Raw genomic sequence first — 25,616 nt, 5'->3', positions numbered from 1 at the left:
CATCATGACCAAGATATAATAAACAAAATAGCGTGATTTTATTATGATATTCCATTTCCCAGACGGGTTTTATAACATTAGATTTTTTGTCCATGCCTCCATGCGTCAATGCGGTCATGCATCTTAAGAAAAACTTCTAAAGAAAACACAAATCGAAAAAAAAATTAATATAGAAAGCTACTTGTGTCACTTGCTTAGAAGTCGCACAAATTATATGTACAGCGTTTGACAGACTTACGTTCCAATTTCATCAAAATCGGACAAATTCTAAATTTTGACGAATCAGAATCTGGAGCTTGGCAGCCATAGTCAACTCTTTATACGAACACGACGGATGTCACGTTATCATCCTGTCCATTACGTTCCATTAAGTTATTACCGGGTATCATTTAGACCAATCAGAGACAAGCAAATGGCGACCATATTGTTGAAATGTGAAAATGAATATACACTTCCATACCATTTCGTTCAAACACAAAATGAACACCGCAGTTGTTTTCAAAATATCATCGTATTACTTGACATACATACCAAATTTCATCGAAATCGGATGATTTTTAAATTTCGACCAATAAAAAGCGTATATTTAACGGCTATTTTGTCAAGTTCCGTCACATAGAACAAAGGTTATTACTCATATGAGTTCAACCAAGCAGATGCAGCGATGGTCATCTTGAATGTTTGGTCCTAATAATTTGAAACTGGGTGTATAAGCAGAAACCATACTGAGTATGCGGAGTCCGATCGGATCATGATCGCCAAAGTAGTTTGAAAACTTTTTGAGAATAGTAACAGATAAAAAATTTTGAAAAAAATATTTTTTATCATATTTTTATCTATTTATTCATTTCTATTTCATTTTATTTTCATTATTATTATTATTGGTTTGTTTTTGTTTTTATAACAATCAGTTACCCGACTTCGTTCGGAGTGATTTAACTAGCGTTTCTAATTCTTACTGAATGACAGTATGCATATGAATTTGGATTTGTCTCCCCTGTTACGATAACCTCCGCGGTATATTAACATAGCTACCAAGATTACAATCGATATTGTGACGTTGACAGGACATGTAGGGGGTCTATATACACGATCCAGAAGACTATATCTTTATATTGATAAGATGTAGCAATATCCGTTTACTCCAGATCATTTAACTAGACATATAATGTCTTTGTTTAAATGTCAATCAGTTAAATCAGACGTCAGCCGGCCCCGGACGGATCCTATCTGAAAACATTACTGAAATATCAAATCTCGAAAATTCGGCATGAAGATTATGTGTTTTGTTTTGCGACGAACAAATATCAACATGTTATACATATTCTAGTCGAGTTTATGATAAGGAGACGGTCTACTTGATATCTCCCCATGTTATAACTCACAGGGATTCGGCTCCAATTTCCAACTCATGTTCCGTCTATTTATATATTTTATGTATCAATATATAATATATATTCGTGGGAGATAAAAATAAGGCGAGAAACGTGTCATTTTCTTATAATAAGACGAGGCTTTAATTTACTTATATTGTAAACTTTAATGATTAAAAATAAAACAACTATAAAAGCTTTAATGATAATCAGGTGTGATAAAAACTGTCTCTTTACTAACAGGAGTATGCTTATTTGTAAAACTAGTAATTGTACAATAAATGCAGAAGACAAAGGAGGCAAATATACTTCAGCTCATAGAAGTTACTGACGTCCTGGTTCGTGATACAGTATATGAATACAAGTGTTAGCTCGACCTATATAATAAATAGTTAAGTTTGTCTTTCCTTTTTTTTTCTTTTTTTTTTTTAATTGGTGGTATGCATTTGAATATTATATACAAACTGTTGTTACCACAAAATATTAGTTTACATTTTGAATAATGTTTTCGCATCTGAGCTGCTCCTCGGGGAAAGACAATGTCACTTAAAGGTAATGATATGTACATTTATATAATTATCAAGAAGACACGAAATCCGGATTTTTTTTTCACAAGGAGTGCACCACGTATAACAATATATTATCACATGTTCTTTACTTTAAACATATTTTATTGTCAAAATTAACTTGAACAATGGATTTGGCAGAGGTTATTACAACGTATTGGAGTCTTTCTTTAATCAAGTACTTGAAAAAATATCAAGTTCATTTCACTTTATAAAATATAGGTTTTTTCGGAGTTGGAATGCCAGGAACAGTCATAGCTCATGCACTCGTCACGACTCGTATGATTCCGTAACTTCACCGATCTTGACGAAGGTTACCGGAATCAGACGAAGGAAGCCGATTTACACCCGAATAGTCTGCATTGTGTTAATTATGACGTCAGAATGAGTGGTGCATAATTTTAGCTGGGTATTATAAGACGGATACTTACGAATGATAGTTGATAGTTTACACTGTAAATATAACCAAGCGAGGGAATAAATGACAGACTGTGTCAATGTGTCTACACTTCAATAATTTAAAATGATTAAATACCAATGTTGTTTGCCAGAGTATTCGACTATTTGTACAGCTGTTTTGTGACCAATACAATAGCTATCTGATATGATTGACTGGAGTTAGTGACTATCTGATTGGAGCGCTACCTACCACAGGTACTAAACAGTTAATGTAGACCATGCTCGACCGACAGGGGTACACATTTAATTACATGTACACAGCCATGTCAAATGTGGCCAAATAAACCAGATCGAAATTAACACGAGTTTTACCACTATATTGAACTTCACACGAGCAAAAAACACGGAGATTTAACTTCACACGAGAAATACCACGGATATTGAACTTCACACAAGGAATACCACGGAAATCGAACTTCGCACGAGAAATAACACAGAGATCTAACTTCGCACGAGAAATAACACAGAGATCGAACTTCCATGAGATCGGAATCCACGCGGGAAAAACGGGATATACGAGATCTACCGGAAGTAATGTCATAAAAGGTACAGTACTAAATGTTTGTTTTTATATAGTATGTATTATTTAACGTCCTATCAACAGCTAGGGTCGCGTGTGGTGAAGTAAATTACAGTGTATGATATATTAACCCTCTGTTATAAAATCCAAAACAACCGGTATATAAATTATGTTTTGGAAACCAGTGTACATTCCCTCCAATACCATACCTTCTGACAAGAAAAGACTCAAAACTTGAATAATCGCCGACAGATTGGTACAATGTCATCAAGTCACACAGCTCACGTGTCTGATATCCCATCAAATCTCATTCTGTACAAATTTTATGAATTGATTGGACATTTCCAATCAATCACCTTGATAAGTATTAACTAGATTTATATATATTCAATCAAAATAAATATCATGCGCACTGTCGGAGCGACTGTCGCTAAATGACCAGACATTCACATAGCACAAGCACGTGCACTACTCGACTACAACGCCGCCTATCAGAAAATATGACAATGAAAGGAAAACATTTATCGGCGTATTATGTTTTATTAAACTCCGATGTTTATATCATTTTGCTAATGTGATACATAACTACATCTGTACTGTGATGCCATAATTAGTTTGACGTCTTGTGAATTAATCCTTACGTACCGAAAGACAGAGAAAAGTAATGAGAAAACATCGCTCTTCTAATAAAAAATCGATTTGATTCTTTTCAAAATTGTTTAAAAAATAAAATATGTATATAAATAATACATTGATAAGTTACAAAGGTATTTAATTGATTCATTCATTTATTAAAATCACCGCGCATTGTTCCCTTTTCCCTCGCCGCACGACACGTGAAATGAAAATAAAAACATTTTCAATTTCATCTGTAATGGAAATTCAAACAATACACTTCAGTTAAATCATTATACGTCAAAAAGGTTAAGAACGGTATATATTTTATGTGTTTTGGTCTTGAAACACAATAAAGGTATGTCGTATTTCAACTTAGAGTTATCAAACCAGCTTGAGTCTATCTTCTATGTGTATCTTCTATAAAAAGTTCATTTTCTATTAAACGGTTCAGCCCATTTCGGGAGCACATACCTAGAGACGTAATTCACAGTATCAAAATAAAAAATATTAATAACAATAATAATAAAACACACAAACAGCATGAGCAGACAAACAAAAACTGGAGGTCTTTGACGGAGGTCTAATATACCAACATATTTGTTTTACCTGACGTTGACAAACTGCGCACAAACATTTATTACTTGGCTGGGACAAAAAAGAGTTTAGAATGATAAAATTACTATCTTTTATCTTGTATACAGATTAGGGTGTGAGGAGTATTTATTTCATTCTTGTAAATCTGGCTTTGAAGAAGTTTGGTGAAAAGTCAATTTGACCCTTCTAGCTCCAAACGCCAGTCGCTGGGGTTAAGATCAAAATATTCATACCAGCAAACGGTAAACTTGGGCATATTATGAAAATGTAGTTCCGTAGTGCTTTCTATCAGTTCAAACATAAAATCAAAGAATAAAATGCAAACGTGTAATTTCTCTTTATCCACATTAGTAACTTAACCCTTCTCAAAAGTCCTTGGCATTCACATCTTATATAAAGCACATTAAGACCCGTGTATCTCGAGATCTGGTGATCGGTAAGCATTAAGCTTATCTGACCAATTTTCTCCCAACTAACCTTTTATAAAAAAAAAATTTCGGCCATTTCTTGTCTATAACCCCAATCCTACTTGAATTATTCTCAATTGAAAATTAAACAAAATGTAAGCGATATCAAAAGTGAACCCTCTCCAGGCTGAAAGGGGGTCACGGGGTTGTAACAGATACGTTTGAACCTTACCAAACCATAAACATGACGTCCATCGCTAAGTTCAAAGTACGACTAAAGAAAACTATTTTCCACTAGTTCGATTTTTTTGTAGATATAAGTCTGTGTTACATGCATAACTGACTGTGAATTTTATACTTATGTTGTATTTGTTATCCATTCTGTAAGTGGACCCCCGGGTCTGTAAAAATGGAAATAAATAAATAAATAAATAAATAAATAAATAAATAAAATAAATAAATAAAATAGATAAATAAATAAATAAATGACTGATCCAGGTTAAAACGATTTGACAATAAAATGTATATCACTACAAATATGAAATAGAAACACAATAATTTTGTTAAAACGATAGTAATATCAAGAACTACGTACTACGTACTACTATATAAATATAGTATCCACACAGGAATATATTTATATATAGATATATTTTAATCCAGTATTGTTAATTAAATATTTGTCATTTACAGATCTTGGAAAATAAATCAATTTGCTGATTTTCTGGCATCACCGAAGACATGGATAAAAATCACCTCGATATCCCAACACAGATTAGTAACGATAAATCTAGAAGGATACCGGAACCGGAAACGAGTGTGAGAGAAAAAGAACGGCATGGACGTACAGGTCATAGTACCATACGGAACGCTGACGGCACTCTTACCAAAGTGACAAGTTTTGGTGATTCTGCTTTGGATGATCTTCATTACGTAACTGTATTCGGCGAAGACAAACGGAGAAGGCGGCACCACCATTACGATGACGTAGAACCCACCGGTGATATCCTTGACAACGGGAATGTAACATTGGACAAGTTCCGTTTTGATTATTTATTTGGTAGTGGATCTAAAAGCCCTAAACCGGAAGAGGAGTTCAACCATGTGGAACCCCAATACAAGAGAGTAGTAAGTAGGGATATACCTTATTACGGGTCGCCGGAAATAGTTACAAGTTTCACCACTTCACGAAAATTAGGAGAAGTGTCGAAAATAGTACCGATACAAGACGGTAAGGCTTGGATAAACACAGTCGGGGATTCATTTTTAACACTGATTGATCAAACAGGAAAACGACTCAACCGGTCACCAGTTTATGATAATTGTATTTGGGACTTCGCCTTAAACAGAAAACATAAGATCTTTATAACGGTGGATCGCAGTTCTCTTGTGCATGCGTTGACACCGTATGGCGAGCAAACAGCAGCTGGAAATTTCTTGGGATACCAGCCCTACGGAATTGACGCGACGGAAGATGGCAGACTTCTCGTTTGTATTCGTCCATTAGCTGGAACAAAGGGTCACAGCAAATTAGTAATCATTGGCAAAAATGGCCAAATCATGCGCGAAGTTGAAACACGCGAGGACAGAAAGACGCCATTGTTTCTGGATCCCTACAATGTCCACTGTATCAAGAATGGAAAAATATTCATTCGCGACGGGAACACGAAAGTCGTGTGTATCACTGAAAAGGGTAAACATTTGTACACGTGGTCAAATCACCAAGATGACCTTGACACGGAGGAAGAAGAGGTGTTTAACCCCTCACGTTTGACCTCTGACCGTCACGGGTCACTGATTGTGTCGTCAAAGGATGCTAATAAAGTGTATATTCTGACTGTAGACGGCCAGGGGCTGCGCTGTCTTCTGGATCTCACCCACGGGATTCACGCCCCGTGGGGGCTAGGTGTAGATAAAGACGGAAATATCTGGGTTTCGTGCAAGGATAGACAAATGCACATAATAAAATACTGACTTAGGCGTAAACTTTCAACGGAGGTGAAGACAGTTACAGCATTTGTCATTGACGTTGACGAATTAACGGCACTGGTTTATCGGAGTTTGTTCCGAACGCACCGGAACTGACGCCATCCCATATCATTTTTATATCAAGGTGATAGATAATGTATACCGTACTGTAAGTTAAAAAAAAAATGTTATGCAGCCATTTCCGGCGGAGAATTACAGCAATTTGGTGAAAGGCACTGTAATCTGAGCGAGGTGTTCCGAATGCTGAATTCTGAATCTAACTCTGTTCTGAAAGGTTACTATGAATCCCATGTATCTTTTTGATCATATAAATACATTGTATAAATGATTTTCAATTCTCGTCAGAGTTTATCGGTGTTGCACTTTATTTTGTAAATATGAATTTTATATTAGTTTCTCTATGCAAGGAATAATGAAATGTATTTTCCTGCCTGGAAGGCGATTTGTACTTATCTCGAGACGCAATCTTAGATACGCATTCTTAATACAACTATGCTAATGTCTTGACTGATTTAAGCCCCGAATGTGCTTGCCTTTACATAATTGCTGAAGGGACCTGTTAAACCGATATCCAGCCCATACACTTTACGCTCCTGTATTAAAGCCTGACTGATATCGTGTGTGTCGTAGGCAACCATCTATGAAAATGTCAACTTTATTTTTTACGATAGATTACGAAACCTGTTACATGTATATTAACATGATACTTAATTTATCACTCTTGTCACCTTGACGACTAGTAAATTGTCACCTTGCCACTTGTCACCTTGTCACCTTGTCACCTTGTCACTTGTCGCCTTGTCACTTATCACCTTGTCACTTGTCACCTTGTCACTTGTCACCTTGTCACCTTGTCACTTGTCACCTTGTCGCCTTGTCACCTTGTCCCTTGTCGCCTTGTCACCTTGTCACCTTGTCGCCTTGTCACTTGTCACCTTGTCACCTTGTTACTTGTCACTTGTCACCTTGTCGCCTTGTCACTTGTTACTTGTCACCTTGTCACCTGTCACATTGTTACTTATCACTTTGTCACTTGTCAACTTGTCTACTTGTCACCTTGTCACTTGTAACCTTGTCGCCTTGTCACTTGTTACTTGTCACCTTGTCACCTGTCACATTGTCGTATTGTCACTTTGTCACTTGTCAACTTGTCTACTTGTCACCTTGTCACTTGTAACCTTGTCGCCTTGTCTACTTGTCACTTGTCGCCTTGTCACTTATCACTTTGTCACCTGTCACTTGTCACCTTGTCGCCTTGTCACTTGTCACCTTATCGTCTTCTCGTCTTGTCTACTTGTCACCTTGTCACCTTGTCACTTGTCACCTTGTCACCTTGTCACCTTGTCACTTGTCACCTTGTCACATTGTCGCCTTGTCACCTTGTCACCTTGTCACCTGTCACATTGTCGTATTGTCACCTATCACATTGTCGTATGTCACCTTGTCACCTTGTCACTTGTCACCTTGTCACTTGTCACCTTGTCACTTGTCGCCTTGTCACTTGTCACCTTGTCACTTGTCGCCTTGTCACTTGTCACCTGTCACCTTGTCTACTTGTCACATTGTTACTTGTCACTTTGTCACCATGTCGCCTTGTCACTTGTCACCTTGTCACCTTGTCGCCTTGTCACCTTGTCACCATGTCGCCTTGTCACTTGTCACCTTGTCACTTGTCACCATGTCACCATGTCGCCTTGTCACTTGTCACCTTGTCACCTTGTCACTTGTCACCATGTCGCCTTGTCACTTGTCACCTTGTCACTTGTCACCTTGTCGCCTTGTCACTTGTCACCTTGTCACTTGTCGCCTTGTCACCTTGTCGCCTTGTCACCTTGTCACCTTGTCACCTGTCACATTGTCGTATTGTCACCTATCACATTGTCGTATTGTCACTTTGTCACCTGTCACCTTGTCATATTGTCGCCTTGTAACTTGTCACTTGTACCTTGTCACTTGTCACTTGTCACCTTGTCCTTTGTACACTTGTCACCTTGTCACTTGTCGCCTTGTCACTTGTTACTTGTTACCTTGTCGCCTTGTCACTTGTCACATTGTCACTTGTCACCTTGTCACCTGTCACATCGTCGTATTGCCACTTTGTCACCTGTCACCTTGTCACCTTGTCACTTGTCGCCTTGTCACTTGTTACTTGTCACCTTGTCGCCTTGTCACTTGTCACCTTGTCACATTGTCACCTTGTCACCTGTCACATTGTCGTATTGTCACTTTGTCGTATTGTCACTTTGACGCCTTGTCACTTGTCACCTTGTCTTGTCGCTTATCGCTTTATCGTCTCGTCACCTTGTCGCTTTGTCACCTTGTCACCTTGTCGCCATGTCACCTTGTCGTCTCGTCACCTTGGCGCTTTGTCATTTTGTCGCCTTGTCATCTCGCCTTCGTCATCTACTTAGCATCTTGCGGTCATTTCTCCGGCTTTCGCCTGGGGTATTTTTTCGAGTTCTTGCTCGAAATGTAATTCTGGAAAGGTTAGAGTATTTTCTTTAAAGACCAACTATAGATGGAATAAATCTGAGCTCATTTCTGGTCAGAATCGAGCTTAAAACATATAGCCTAGTGCACTTTAAAGACACATATTTAATTATAGACCATGATGGATATATAGTCGTAAGTTTTGTATCATACTTTTGTACAAGACTTTTGAGTGGAAAAAACTTTTTGTTAGATCTATAAAATGTCAGAATAGACACCTTAATGCTGGTGCAGACATTCATGAATGAAGAAAAAAAACCGGAATACATGTGTTTTAATCTTAAGTACATTTGTAGCTATGAATTGCTTTTCTAGTTACACAGTACAAAGTTGCACATTGAGTACGTGGTATATACCCTATATCTTTACCCAGTTACGTAATGTAGACCTGATCAGTATACCAGCATACAGGTACGTAAATAAATACATACATCCCTGGTAGCTATATACCAAGTTATTTCATCCTCGCCTTCAGCAAGATATTTCCTTGTTCAGGAAGTGAATTCGTCTGCCATTTTCTACCAAAGTTCTCAGAAGCAGCGGACTTGCCCTTCTCACAGACGCATACATCCCTGCCCTCGAGAGTAAACCCCGTTACCATGGAACTAGGGAATTCCCCAGCTTCGTGACGTTACACTCGGGTGTCATAAGCGAAGGGCGTGGTATTCCGTTAACACGTCTCAGGGCATTGAAGGTAGGAATTGTTTGAGTATATGTATGAACTTTGAGTATATGTATGAGGTTTGAGTATATGTTGCTGGTGTTTGGAACATGTGGAAGATGTCCATGTGTTATTGTATGTCTGTTCAATGGTATCAATTTTACAGATAATGTTAAGCCATGCTCCATTCTATTATCTAACCAATTGTACAGGTGTACGGCCATGTTCCAGCCTCAGCAACTATACGTAGTAGGGCTGACATTTCACCTTATCGATTACCTGTATTAACCACTGTTACTACCTCTCGGGTAGACAAAGGACTGGTGGTGTAGAATGAGGAACTAAAATTAGCTTGTTGATTGTGTGGTGTACTACAGGTATATCAACATGTATGTTCAGTGAAGAGTGACATACACGTAATTATGTGCATTCGTGTACGACTCAGTAAAATACACATACTCATTCATACACCATTCTCCGTCATATCACTCCACACATGACATAACAGACCTATTTCTCCTCTCCCTCTCCCTCTCCCAGTTCTCCCTATTCTACCATCAGCTTGAACCGACCATTTTCTTTGGTACATTCGCTCCCCTCCCCTACACTTCTCTCAATCCCCACCCCCATATCCACCCGACCCTTGTCCATGATACATACTCTACCCCACCTCTCTCCATCCGGGAACCCAACACCATCCTCACCCCACCACCATCCCCACCTCACCCCACTACCATCCTCACCCCACTACCATCCTCACACAACGACCAGCCCCACCCCACGACCAGCCCCACCCTCACGACCAGCCCACCCCACTACCAGCCCCACCCCACACCAGCCCCACCCCACGACCACCCCCACCCACGACCAGCCCCACCCCACCCCGACCACCGCCCACCCCACGACCAGCCCCACCCCACGACCAGCCCACCCCACACCACCCCCCCCACCCCACGACCACTCACCCCACGACCAGCCCACCCCACTACCACCCACACCACCCAGCCCCACCCCACCCCACGACCCAGCCCCCACCCACGACCAGCCCCACCCCACGACCAGCCCCACCCAGACCGCCCCCCACCCCCCCACCACATCCCCACCCCACTACCATCCCCACCCCCTACCATCCCCACCCCACTACCATCACCACCCCACTACCATCCCACCCCACTACAATCCCCACCCTACTACCATCCTCACCCCACTACCACCCCCACCCCACTACCATCCCCACCCCACTACCATCCCCACCCCACTACCATCCTCGACCCCCACACATCCCCACCCCACTACCATCCTCACCCCACTACCATCCCCACCCCACTACCATCCCCACCCCACTACCATCACCACCCCACTACCACACCCCCCACTACCATCATCACCACACTACCATCCCCACCACCACCCATCACCAACCACCACTACCATCCTCACCCCACCCTCAACCCCACCGACACGAGCCTCACCCCACGACTACCATCACACCCCACCTACCAAATCCATCACCCACACACCAATCCCACCCCACTAACCACACCTCACCACCACTACCATCCAACTAGACCACTACCCTCCACACCACCCACTACCCAACTCACTCCACTACACCCTCAACCCGCACCACCACACCATCCTCACCCCACTACCATCCCCACACCCATACCATCCCACTCCACTACACCCATCACCCCCCACTACCACCTCACCCCCACTACCCCAGACACCCACCCCACTACCATCCCACCCCACACTACGCACCCACCACCACCACTACCCATCCCAACCCAACTAACCATTATCACCCCACTACCACCCCACCCCACTACCATCACCACCCCACTACCATCATCACCCCACTACACCCCACTACCATCCCCACCCCACTACCATCACCACCCCACTACCATCATCACCCCACTACCATCACCATCCCACTACCATCCTCACCCCACTACCATCCCCACCCCACTACCATCCTCACCCCACTACCATCCTCACCCCACTACCATCCCCACCCCACTACCATCCCCACCCCACTACCATCCTCACCCCACTACCATCCCCACCCCACTACCATCCTCACCCCACTACCATTATTACCTGGCACCCGTCCTTCTCTTAGATAATACCCTATTTCACATCTTTCCATCCCAACCCCACTACCATCCCCACCCCACTACCATTATTACCTGGCACCCGTCCTTCTCTTAGATAATACCCTATTTCACATCTTTCCATCCCAACCCCACTACCATCCTCACTTTGTCCTTCTCCTTAATGCATCCCCTTTACCCCTTTTGTCCATCCCCACCCCACCGTCACCGCACCCCGTCCTTCTATCAAATACATTCCTCTCCACCTACTATCCCCATCCTACCCTTCTTTCTTATGTATTCCTTGTCCATCTACGTTACTTCCCTTCTCCTCTCTCCACCTCTCTCCATTTTAATACTATACCTGGGTGGTGCCGGCATCTATTTTGTTGTTAATGAGGTAGTCACTAACTACTCTAAGGATACTCTGCCATAAAAAGTTCCTAGCTGTTCAGGGGCGATAAACCCCGGAAACAAAACAAACAAACAAACTCATCGACACACCTTAGATTTAATGAAAATTTGATTTTTAGCATAGGTACGAACCGTTTAGCAAATTAGTAAATAAACCACTTGAGAATTTCCTCTCTCTCTCTCTCTCTCTCTCTCTCTCTCTCTCTCTCTCTCTCTCTCTCTCTCTCTCTCTCTCTCTCTCTCTCTCTCTCATTTCTTCTAATCGTTCCGCTAATATATTGCGAATGTAAAGTAGTGTTTCGTTGTTCTTGGTCACATGGTTCTTCGATGCTATACTTTTACATCACGCGGTCACTTGTGGTTCCGGTCACGTAATACACGTTCATAATGTGATCTCTTCGTTGTGCTTGTAATCACGTGATGTCATTCCTGTTCTTTACAGAAAGACGTAGCACCCATTGTGAACTTTACAGTTCCCCCACACTGGTATCAATGGCTGACACAAAGATAAAGATATCGGTGGTTATTGGACTAGTATTGTCATGTATCATTATTGTTGTAACTGCTCTGTGTTTCAGTTACGTGGAGTATTACGAGGTAAATATATAATTACACTGGATTATCGTCCTTAGTACATATTCTCCCCGCTAGGCTGCGCTCATGAATACTTGTATTTGAGAGCCCTACGAAGTTACGAAACTACGGACTAATGTGTAGAGCAGCAAGAAGACAGACTCCTTGTAATTTCGAAGCGAAGCCTAGCGGAGAGTAGAAAAACTACGGCAGGTAATCCAGTGTACGTGTGAGGAGGCATAACTTTTGTTCCCTGTATAAACACACATGTTCGAAAACTGAAATCAGGGAAAGTTTCCAGATAATTTGCATTTTAGTTTGACAATGTTTCCTTCAACGTTGTAATATATTCAGCGGTAATCTTATTTTAGCATTCTTCGCTAAATTATGATTGAGCTAATTGTCGGTTTATCTTCGTTGGTTTCTATGGCAATCAGTGTTGAAGTGCTATTTCATCGTTCCGTTAATCTGTTTTGATTTGGTTATACGGCAACTATTTAGTGCGTCAATTAACCCATTTGCTTATCTGCTTGACTCGGTTATGCGCTATAATCTGGGTATGATTAGCATATATAAGATAAAGTTGATGTATTCGTTTTTGGCGCACTCTAAATTAAGCGCATATATTAATTAAAACAGATTGGCGCTCTGCTGAATTGGCGCACCCAAAATAATTGCCATAGAAAACAATTTAATCTATAATATGTATACAGACCTGCAAATTCAATTCAATTGATTTATTTAATTAACGCTTTACTGCTCATCAGTACATATAACATACCAAACAATGAAGGTCACTGTAATATAGCAGTGTATCAATATCTACAGAGAATGCATTAAAACACAACCATAATTCAATATTCTTATACCTCAGAGTTAGTTCAACTTTATCAGATGCTATAGCGATAAGCTGGACAATCAACGGTGGTCGAGAATGTAATTTAACGGAAAGTTTCCAAAAGATTTTTTTTAATCGGATAAATACTCAAATATTCATTGATATTCATATTGTGTCCACAGTTCGGGTTCATCCGCCAGAGGTCCACGGGAGTCGTAGATTTAAGCGAAGTACACACGGCCGGACGGTATTTCCTCGGTCCTGATCGTGAGTTTAAGATTTTCGAAGCCGATGCCCATTTTATTGAGCTAAATGACATAGCTGTCTTTACGTCAGATAAACTGGAGGTAGGCCTGACGGTATATTTTCAGTACTTCCTCAGGAAAGAGGACCTGCCCCTACTCCATGCTGCATACGACATCTATTACAAAGACGTTATCAAGACTAGTGCGCAAGACGCCCTGAAGGTGAAGTATACTTATACTTACACTTATCACACCCCATACTGCACATCCCTAATCCCACACCCCACACCCCATACCCCACATCCCATACCCCACACTCTACATCCCACATCCCATACCCCACACCCCACATCTCACATCTTATACTCAACGCCCAACATCTCACACCCCACATCCAACACCTCGCATCCCATACCCCACATCCCACACCACCACCCAACCCACCAAACCCACACACCCACACCCAACATCCAAAGCCCCAACACCCACATCCCAAACCCCACCCAACACCCACCCCACAAACAAACCCAAAACCCACACAAAAACCACCACACCAAACAACACAAAGCACAAAACCAACAAAAAAAAAACACAAAAACTCCAAAACACACCAAACCACAAAAAAAACCACACCAAAACAAAACAACCACTAACAACCACAAAAAAAAACACCAAAAGCCACACCACATCAACACAACACACCCAAATCCAACACCCACACCCAACAACCCCACACACCATCACGCCCTACATCCACCAAAACCACAACCCCAAAACACAACACCCAACCAACACACCACACCACACCAAACCCAAACAACACCACCGACACCCACCCACAAAACACCCACCACACCCCCAACCCCCAAAACCCAACCCAACACCCACCCCACCCCAAACCCACCCAACACCCACACCAACCACACCCAAACCCACACCCCAACACCCCACACCAACACCCAACAACCCACAACCCACACCCACAACCCACACAACACCATCCCACCCAAAAACCCCAACCAACACCCACACCAACACCCCACACCAACACCCCACACCAACAACCCACACCAACACCACCACCCAACACCACCCCACGACCCAAGAACCCCACACCAACAACCCCACCACCCACACCAACACCCACACACAACACACCCAACAAAACCCAACACCCACACCCAACACCCACACCCAACACCCCACGCCCAACACACACCCAACACACCACACCCACCACACCCAACACACCCACCACACCAACCACACCCACCACACCACACCCACAACACCCAACATCCACACCACCACAAACCCCCACACCAAACCCAAAATACCCAACATCCACACCAACACCCACACCCAACATCACCCCAACCCCAACCCAAACCAACAACCCAACATCCCACACCAACACCCAAAACCCCACAACCACCAACAAATAACAAACAAAAAAGAACACCAACAACCACACCAACATACCACACCAAACCCCACCAAACACCAATTAACACCCAAACCCAACTCAAACATCCACACACCAAACACCACACCAAACCACACCCAACAACCCACACCTACACCCCACACCCAACACCACACCACACCCACACCCCACAACAACACCCAACACACCCAACCAACCCACACAACCAAAACACACACAAAAAAACAACACAAAACACAACACCAAACACAAAACACACACAAAAAAACACACTAACACAACAATAAACACCAACACAACAAAACCCAACACCACACCTACACCCAACACCCCACACCCAACAACCCACACCTACACCCCACACCCAACAACCCACATCTACACCCAACACCCCACACCAACACCCCACACCAAGCACCACACACCCGACACCCACACCCAACAACCCACACCTACACCAACACCCCACACCCCACACCAACACCCCACACCCAACACCCCACACCCAACAACCCACACCTACACCCCACACCCAACAACCCGCACCGACACCAACACCCCATACCCAACACCCCACACCCAGCACCCCACATCCAACAACCCACAACCCACACCCCACATTTAACACCCAGCACCCCACACCCCACATTTAACACCCAACAACCCACACTCAACATCCCACACCCAGCACCCCACACCCAACAACCCACAACCCACACCCCACACTTAACACCCAACACCCCACGCCCAGACCCCACACCCAACACCCCACACCAACACCCCACACCCAACATCCCACACCCAACAACCCACAACCCACAACCCACATTTAACACCCAACAACCCACACTCAACATCCCACACCAACACCCAACATCCCACACCCAACACCCCACGCCCCTCAATTAACCTGGTTATCAAAAGCCCCAGCAAACAAACAAGCAAACATTCCGTGTACATTTCTAGTATACACACGTAGGTTATAATTTACACCATACAACGAACCCTAGACTTTGAGTTGGCCTCGGTAATTATTAGATTTTAATTTGTTTTAAATCCTGGTGTTGTTCTACTTAAAAAAAGTCAACAATTGTTTTATTAGATGATTTATAAAGAATTATCGGCGAATATTTATTATCTGTTTTTGTCTTGTTTTTTTCACCAGATAGAAGTTTTAAATAACATTCGGGTTTTCCCTGTTTCTATTTTAAGGTACTAGGCAATTGCATTAAAAAGTAATGTTAACCTCACGCGCATTATTGCGCGCTGAACATTAGCATTCTGTCAATACCTTTTAGTCTGGTCTCGATCAATTACAATACGACAAAACCACCGACATATAACAGCGACCCTTATTTCCTGTTTAGGGTGCAACAACGTCCTTCAACACGCGAGACATGATCACCAGCCGAGCCATTCTAGAGGCGACGCTTTTCAGGGCTGTCAGCGACCGAATTGGAGGAACATGCTGCAGGCAGAACTGTACCTCATTTGTTTACGGTACCAAAACTTTATTTTCCTTTCTTTTTTTTTTTAAGTTTTTTAAAAGTACGTACATAATTAAATTTGTTTCCATAAATACACACAATAATTCCATTCTTTATCATTAGCTAAAATCCAACACTATATTAAAGATGTTATGTTAATGATCTATAGTGTAACTGCTAAATAACTGTGATACTGTATGTACTTTTTTAAGAAAGAAAGAACGAGAGGTATAAAAAGTTTAAGGAAAATCAGTATAGAATCCGATCAGATAGTACGTAGTTAAATAAGAGGGAGAAGGGTACACGAGGATATGACAATGGACCAAATGGGTGATACCAAAACTTCCTTTTATTGCGACTTGTGACCATAGGTAATATAACGAAAAGAACATTTCTACCTCAAAATCGATAAAACGACAGCAAAATATGAACAAAAGATATAGATTTATATTAAGGCCCTTGAAAAAGGAAAATAACTGGAGAATACGCTGTACCAGCGAAGATTTTCTCGTTTACGTAAAATGGCGAAGGTTCCCGATTGAATTTCAGTGTAGTAAGTAACTTACCGTGCTGGGGGGATTACTGAAGTTAGTTATTCTTTCCAGAGAAAAATGAGACTTTTCCATAATTCGGTTTGGATCCACCAATCTCGAAAGTTAGAACTTGATATGCAATGTATATTGTTTTTATTACAATGTATATTGTTTTTATTACAATGTATAGTGTTTTTATTACAATGTATAGTGTTTTTATTACAATGTATAGTGTTTTAATTACAATGTATAGTGTTTTTATTACAGTGTATAGTGTTTTTATTACAATGTATATTGTTTTTATTACAGTGTATAGTGTTTTTATTACAATGTATATTGTTTTAATTACAATGTATAGTGTTTTTATTACAATGTATAGTGTTTTTATTACAATGTATAGTGTTTTTATTACAATGTATAGTGTATTTATTACAATGTATATTGTTTTAATTACAATGTATAGTGTTTTTATTACAATGTATATTGTTTTAATTACAATGTGTATTGTTTATTACAATGTATATTTTTTATTACAATGTATATTGTTTTATTACAATGTATACTGTTTTTATTACAATGTATATTGTTTGTATTACAATGTATATTGTTTTTATTACAATGTGTACTGTTTTTATTACAATGTATATTGTTTTTATTACAATGTATATTGTTTGTATTACAATGTATATTGTTTGTATTACAATGTATACTGTTTTTATAACAATGTATACTGTTTTTATTACAATGTATATTGTTTTATTACAATGCGTATTGTTTTTATTACAATGTATATTGTTTTTATTACAATGTATATTGTTTTTATTACAATGTGTATTGTTTTAATTACAATGTGTATTGTTTTTATTACAATGTATATTGTTTTTATTACAATGTATATTGTTTTTATTACAGTGTATATTGTTTTTATTACAATGTATATTGTTTTTATTACAATGTGTACTGTTTTTATTACAATGTATACTGTTTTTATTACAATGTATATTGTTTTAATTACAATGTATATTGTTTTTATTACAATGTATATTGTTTTTATTACAATGTATACTGTTTTTATTACAATGTATACTGTTTTATTACAATGTATATTGTTTGTATTACAATGTATATTGTTTGTATTACAATGTATATTTTTTATTACAGTGTATATTGTTTTTATTACAATGTATATTGTTTGTATTACAATGTATATTGTTTGTATTACAATGTATACTGTTTTCATTACAATGTATATTGTTTGTATTACAATGTATAGTGTTTTTTATTACAATGTATATTGTTTTTATTACAATATGTATTGTTTTTATTACAATGTATATTGTTTTTATTACAATGTATATTGTTTGTATTACAATGTATATTGTTTGTATTACAATGTATATTGTTTGTATTACAATGTATATTGTTTTAATTACAATGTATATTGTTTAACTACGGATGTATATCCGATCCATTGTTATGTCCACGGTTATACTGACAGCGTGTCCGCCTGAATATAACAACAATAGACTGTTTTGCTGATGTTTTAAACAATTATTAATGTATTTAATTTTCTAGCGTGCCCACTCGGTTGTAAGCCATCCGTAACGTGTACAACAGATGACAGGGGCCTGTTCGCTGACGTGAGATACTTCCAGCTCGGGTCTGTTAGAATTTCTTCATCAGTCAAGGAGCGTTTCATGAAGGCACTCACCCTTCAGGAAGAAAATGATACAGAAAAACTTAAACAACAGGCACAGATCATACGAAAAAACACCACTGCTAAAGTGAGTATATGGTAATCAAAGGTCATACGAAAAAACACCACTGCTAAAGTGAGTATATAGTAATTAAGGGTCATACGAAAAAACATGTATATCTGACCCTGGGTCATGTGTCAAAGGTCATGCGCAAATCTTACACTGGGTCATATGTCAAAGGTCATACAAAAAAAACCTACAGCTATCGTAATTATAAATCTGACCCTGGGTCATATGTCAAAGGTCATACGAAAAAAAATACAGCTATCGTTATTATATATCTGACCCTAGGTCATATGTCAAAGGTCATACGGAAAATATTTTATCGTAATGAATATGATTTTATCGGTGTATATATTTTTGATAGAAACTGCTTCGCCAGTCCGGTTTATATTATGAATTGTTGTTGTAGGTTAAAATGATCCAAAACGAGGCTGAAGAAATGCTTCAACAGGCAACAGCAGATGCCAATTACATCCGGGCCTTGTCCGATGCTAACTACACAGCTACTGTAGAGAAAGCCCGTAGTGAGGGACTAAAACAGGTTTTTACCAGACTCGCTGTTACCGACCAAAAATACAAAAGTAGCTTCGACTATGTCCGTACGCTTCGAGGTCTAAACATGTACATATTTCCGTAGATTTTCAACAACTTGTCGTCGGCGACCTTCGTTAAACTGCATGGGAATAAACCTGTCGTCGGCGACCTTCGCTAAACTGCATGGGAATAAACCTGTCGTCGGCGACCTTCGTTAAACTGCATGGGAATAAACCTGTCGTCGACAACCTTCGCTAAACTGCATGGGAATAAACCTGTCGTCTGCGACCTTTGGTAAAATATATCGAAATAAATCCGTCGTCGGCAATTCGCTAAAATTTATGGGAATCAAACTTTCGTCGGCAACCTTCGCTAAACTGCATGGGAATAAACCTGTCGTCGGCAAGCTTCGTAAAAATGTATGGAAATAAACCCGAAAGAAGCACATCGACGCGACGCCCTTTATCACACTTTTAACGACTCGTTTTAACCACTAAGCGAATCAACTAAGCATTTTTAGTGACTTGCAGCGTGTTCCATTCACAGGCGCTTGCATAGAAAATGTTTTTTTTTTTTTTTTTTTGACAGTGGTATGTGTAATCTGTTAAGCTAAAGGTTGGCAACAACGCCACGAGCGAAACGGCACCCCATATCACTTCAACCGACTAAAAAACACATTTATTCAAACTAACACGGCGCATACTATATGCGACCGTCATCAGAAAACATTCATCTTTAACCTACCGTGCCACTCAATACGAATTGTTACATCCAAAACACATTAATCCGTGAAAACATCGCCGAATTCCTCGCTCAGAACGCCATTTCTCAAACGGCTCCCTGAGCCTGTCCAGATTCTTCATTTACATACGGGGTTCAAAGGTCATGCGATTATATAATCGACTGTCACCAGGTGCACTTTTTGGGGTCATCTCGGCATACTTTATTTTACAGGTGCATGCACAGGACGTCGTTTGCGATATCACGGACTAATAAGATAGCATGTTTTAATGCCATGCAGTGATGAGATCGTCCTTTCCTTTTCTTCAACTGCATCATTTCGGTAGTTGTTGAACTTCGTTTTCAATCAAAAAGATTGCATATAACGGTGCCAATAACTTGTTCAAGACAGGGCCGGGACATTATACGTATACCATGAACAAGCAGTATCAGTTGGAATTTTTCGAAGTTAAAATTTGGATGGGGTAATAGCTGATAGTTGTTTGATATTTTGATTTTTTATTGTACTTGCCATCTATTTAGGGCTATGCCAATCTTCAATTTTTAAAAAATGGACCCCTACATGACTAGTTAAAAATGTATATACCACACACAATACCGATAAGAATAAGAGGTTGTTCTGGGTATTCTGGCGTTAGCCCTAAAATACTATAAAAGTCTGGCGTTGACACAAAATAACCACTACTTCCCCCTCAAGTATTCTCTTTTCTTTCTCATTTTAATTCAGTTTCATAATACTGTAAGCACTTCAGCCAGCTTGATTATTATTAGAGTAGCGTTTGATGCTTACACACTCAATTAATCATTAAAAAACATCTCTCATATACTTGTTTTTGTAAAATATAGAATGCAGGATTTTGCATTTACCTGCTATTTTTTTCATGGGGAGTACCCGCGGACCCCCCCCCCCCTTTAATTTCGCACGCCTCCTATTTGAAAATCCTGTGTCCGCCCCTGATTGTAGACACTAAGGGGCAAACTGATATCGAGTGTATTAAAACCGAAATCAAGTAAGAAAGTAATATTGTTTCGAAAATTTGAATAAAAAGGGGTTTAAAACAAAATGACTGAAGGAACTCAATATTTCGATAATCATACAGTGATAGATGTACTCATAAAATTTGGATTGAACTCGAAGAACTTCTAGCAAACATTAAATCTAACATTGTGGGAAATGAAAATAAATTGATGATGGATCATAGATCACAACGTACAAATCGTTTGGCAGGTCTGAAGTATGATTTTCGTATTTGAAGACGACATGATATTTGTAAAATGTGCAGAAATAAATGAACTGGTCTGAAGTAAGTAATGTTGGTACACATGTATACGTTCCAGTAACCTGATGACAGTCTTATTCGTGATTCACTTGTCTTTTTGTTCGTCCAGATTTCAGTAAACTGACAAAAGTTAATCAATAAATAAGCATTTTGTTCTACCTTTGTGACAATTATTTCATTATTTAGAAAACGATACGATAGTGACGTTCTGTGTGAATCAATTTATGCCCCCTCCCCCCTTTCCACTTATCGAAAATCCTATTCTCGAAAGATTGCAAATTTCATTTTCCCGAAATTTTGTTCCGGAAATTACTAAATTACTCCCCCCCCCCCCCCCCCCCCCCCCCAAAAGTACACCTCACGACTGACGATCATATAATCGCATGACCTTTGAACCCCGTATGTAAATGAAGAATCTGGACAGGCTCAGGGAGCCGTTTGAGAAATGGCGTTCTGAGCGAGGAATTCGGCGATGTTTTCACGGATTATTGTGTTTTGGATGTAACAATTCGTATTGAGTGGCACGGTAGGTTAAAGATGAATGTTTTCTGATGACGGTCGCATATAGTGTGCGCCGTGTCAGTTTGAATGAATGTGTTTTTTAGTCGATTGAAGTGAGATGGGGTGCCGTTTCGCTGGTGGCGTTGTTGCCAACCTTGTACTTAACAGATTACACATACCATTGTCATATAAAAAAAAAATTGAAAGTCATATTTTCTATGCAAGCGCCTGTGGTTCCATTTAGCAGAACGTTCCGGTTGTTCCAGTTCGAACTTGATTGTTGCCATTGGTTACCGTTTTTATTGTTGATCGTTGCCATTGGTTACCTTTTAATTGTTGATCGTTGCCATTAGTTACCGTTTTTATTGTTGATCGTTGCCATTGGTTACCGTTTTTATTGTTGATCGTTGTTGCTGTTGGCCGCTGTCATCGTTGATCGTCCCCACTAGTTAACATTGACAATTGTTGACAATGTAGACATGTCTTTATCATATATTTTTAACTGAATCGATACAAGCTGCAGCCCGATCTTGAATTCCCAATAAAACTATACAAGTAAGAAATAAAGTTCATCCGTGGATGTCTCATCACATTAGGGAAACTATAAGTAAACGGGAGAAATTACAAAATAATGCTTAAATGACCCTGGCTGTTAATATGACGTTAAACAAAAACAAACCAAACATGTACATGTTCTGTAAGTCCATTAATTTACATTAATACCACATTTATATATATACATGTACAGTTGAACTCTTCGATATACTTTCACGTGCGGGGGAATTCAAAATATCTCTGCCGTTGGTCGCATAGCGTTCTAGTGTTGAACATGATGCAGTCACCCTAGTATCCGCCTTCGGCCCACGTTTGCCGAAGGGTTCATTGTGGTTTCTCCAGTTACTAAAACATTATTCTTATTGTATTTTATTTTATTTCCAGTACTTCTTATATATGTTATGTGATTGTATTTGTAATTTTTTGTGTTTTGATAAAGGGGCGGATTGCCTCGAAAATTTAACAAGCCTTATTGTTTACGCTGTTTGAATTACTTCTTTTTCCCATACATGTACAGTGTATATATATGTGTGTGTGTCATCTGAATTATCCTGTTCTACAAGTCATTTCACTAGACATACAGTTGTATTCCTTCGTCAGTTGTGTTATGTTATATATCAAATAATTAGCACAATGTATCATTTGGACTATGGGTTGGTGATCCGAGGATAAAGATTTGAATTTCATGTCGTAATTGTACTCGATGAATATTTGTAATATGTGTACAATTAGCGTCCATGTATGTAAATACATTGCGATCCATGTATTCATATCATCTTATAGACGACTTCCACAATGATCATGTCAGGGTATCGGGCCGAATATCACTGCGCCATTGAAACGTTCTTTTTTAAGAACGCCAATGTGGCGCAGCGGTTTAAGCTGTGGGTATTTCTGGCTAGGCGATTGGGTGCCGTAGATCGTGAGTTCGAAGCCCGGTCAGGGCACGAATCATAAAGTTGTCTTCCTTCGTCAATTTTCTTACTATGTTATATATCAAATATTTAGCACAATGCATCCTATGCACCATGTGTTGGTGATCAGAAGATAAAGATTTGTATATATATATATATATATGTATTTCTCCTATGAATACCATAAGTGCCTATTTTGACACAAAATGTAACACAACACATCATATAAATTGCATGAAGCCGCGGCCACGCCGCTGACGGAGTTTATTACACATACATTGTATCCATACTCAATACAATTCATTTTCCCACAACACACATGTACACAAATCGCACCTGCCACATTAACCTCCTAAAAATATTAATTTTAGCTTAAAGGAAAATTCAATATAAAAAAAATATTTCAAATATATCTTGGTATTCTACCTGGTCTTGCTGTTCTGTCGACGTGTCAGCGTAGTCGCTCTGAATGACCATACAATTACACTCGCACGTGGCACGTGCATTACCAATTTCCGAAAGCGCCCTCTATCGGCACGCCTTCCCACTGACTTTGAGATAACGATACTTTGCTGTATTATTCAGAAATTAAGAAAAACATCTGTGATTTTATTAATATTGTTAATTTTTTTAAACATTTTTTTTTTCTCTTTCTCCACATTAGAGGTCGGTTTGTTTATGTTTTTGTTTATATTTCTATCTGTTATTTAATATTAATTTTGTTTTTAAACGTATTGTATAGATATTGGTAATCTTATTAAAATCCTTGCTTTTTAGGTTACGTGAGACGAAGCCTTGACACTATCCTGTACAATTATATTTTGAAGTTTGTAGTAATACGTCATGTTACATGTAATATTAAATAAAATATCTTGAAAACATGGAGTTCGTATTAGTTCTGATTTGATTAGGCTTGGTTTTTCAAATGTATCATTGAGGCAAAGATCTGCGGTCATACAGCATTAGGGGTGCACTGTTTATTACCAATCGTGATTTTTTTTGGCACGCTCAAATTTTTGTGCAAATCAAACTCAATTTAAATAGATTGGCGCATTGATGAAATTCACGCGCCAGCAGTACTTGCCTTAGAAGAAAGAAAAAACAGAAATAAAAATAGCAACATTCATGATTTAGCGAAACAATTTCAGCGCGAAAACCTCTAAAATATGCAGGGGAACGATTGCAAGAAGCTTGCCTTTGGGGTTCGATTCCCCAATCGGACGTGAAAAGGTATTGGGGGGGGGGGGGGGGGGGGGGGGGGTTACACGCCCGACCACGTGGGTTTCCTTTGGTACCCCGATTTACTGCCACGATTATACTCCTCTCGCGATTCCATCAGGTCCAACAGATTGACATCAGATAATATAACTTGTTTCGCAATTGTAAATTAAACTCAAATTTACATTTGTATGTTGATCGACCCGTAGACAGCCAGTGTCAGCGAAATGTCACTGTAGTAGTTGGTGACTACCTCACAGAACAACATACAGGAGGCCTGTCGTATGCTTTCCATAGCAGTTGGGGTAAAGTGTCTTGCCAAGGGACAGAACCATGACACCACAGACTGGCCTTTTTCTCAGCTTCCAAAGAGTCACAAACCGACACAAACAGGGTCAAGTCACTCTGTAACGTGATATGTTGGTCCTTCTATACAAAACAAGTCAACACGTCAAAATAAATTTCTACATTTAAATGTTATTTTCAATCACACTTCATATGGGACAGATTCCTCCGTTTGAGTTTTCACTATAACAACCCATAATATCGTGCCATTTCTACGCATGGGTCTTTTTTATAGTGTCATCATAGTGAAATGCACACCTGGACACGGTAGGTTTTTTTTTCTCCTGACAATTAATGTTTTGGAAAAAATATCCAATATCGATATTTTCTGTGTCAGTATGTTTCAATGCCTCTTTTTCTAAGGTTCTATCATAAAATAAATATTGTATCAAAGCCTGTTTCTATCCGCATGTAAATAAGCTTTGTGCTCAAATAACTTAGAGTAACTTCCCTTA

At 39.7% G+C, this 25,616-nt stretch overlaps 2 protein-coding genes across 2 annotated transcripts; both read left to right on the top strand.

The window, feature by feature from the left end:
* Nucleotides 1–2,834: 2,834 nt before the first annotated feature.
* LOC117315529 lies at nucleotides 2,835–6,875 on the top strand. Its single transcript, XM_033869758.1, has 2 exons — nucleotides 2,835–2,944; nucleotides 5,231–6,875. The coding sequence occupies exon 2, from the start codon at nucleotides 5,279–5,281 to the stop codon at nucleotides 6,509–6,511; it is 1,233 nt and encodes a 410-aa protein (XP_033725649.1). The 5' UTR covers nucleotides 2,835–2,944; nucleotides 5,231–5,278; the 3' UTR covers nucleotides 6,512–6,875.
* Nucleotides 6,876–9,528: 2,653 nt separating this feature from the next.
* On the top strand, nucleotides 9,529–24,483 carry LOC117315528. The gene is made up of 7 exons (XM_033869757.1): nucleotides 9,529–9,710; nucleotides 12,633–12,787; nucleotides 13,784–14,068; nucleotides 16,661–16,793; nucleotides 18,889–19,097; nucleotides 19,483–19,614; nucleotides 24,376–24,483. The coding sequence occupies exons 2-7, from the start codon at nucleotides 12,683–12,685 to the stop codon at nucleotides 24,382–24,384; spliced, it is 873 nt and encodes a 290-aa protein (XP_033725648.1). The 5' UTR covers nucleotides 9,529–9,710; nucleotides 12,633–12,682; the 3' UTR covers nucleotides 24,385–24,483.
* The last annotated feature ends 1,133 nt before the right edge of the window (nucleotides 24,484–25,616 follow it).

Source organism: Pecten maximus, chromosome 17 (genome assembly GCF_902652985.1).
Source record: "Pecten maximus chromosome 17, xPecMax1.1, whole genome shotgun sequence".
Lineage (NCBI taxonomy): Eukaryota > Metazoa > Mollusca > Bivalvia > Pectinida > Pectinidae > Pecten > Pecten maximus.
This window is presented reverse-complemented; position numbering and strand designations above follow the sequence as displayed.

Bases quoted from the DNA above. Each gene is read 5' to 3' on its own strand.
- LOC117315529 (XM_033869758.1), top strand. From the start codon at position 5,279: ATGGATAAAAATCACCTCGATATCCCAACACAGATTAGTAACGATAAA.
- LOC117315528 (XM_033869757.1), top strand. From the start codon at position 12,683: ATGGCTGACACAAAGATAAAGATATCGGTGGTTATTGGACTAGTATTG. The intron at 14,069-16,660 runs GTGAAGTATACT...TTTCCTGTTTAG, and splicing joins GTGCGCAAGACGCCCTGAAG to GGTGCAACAACGTCCTTCAA. The intron at 16,794-18,888 runs GTACCAAAACTT...TTAATTTTCTAG, and splicing joins CTGTACCTCATTTGTTTACG to CGTGCCCACTCGGTTGTAAG.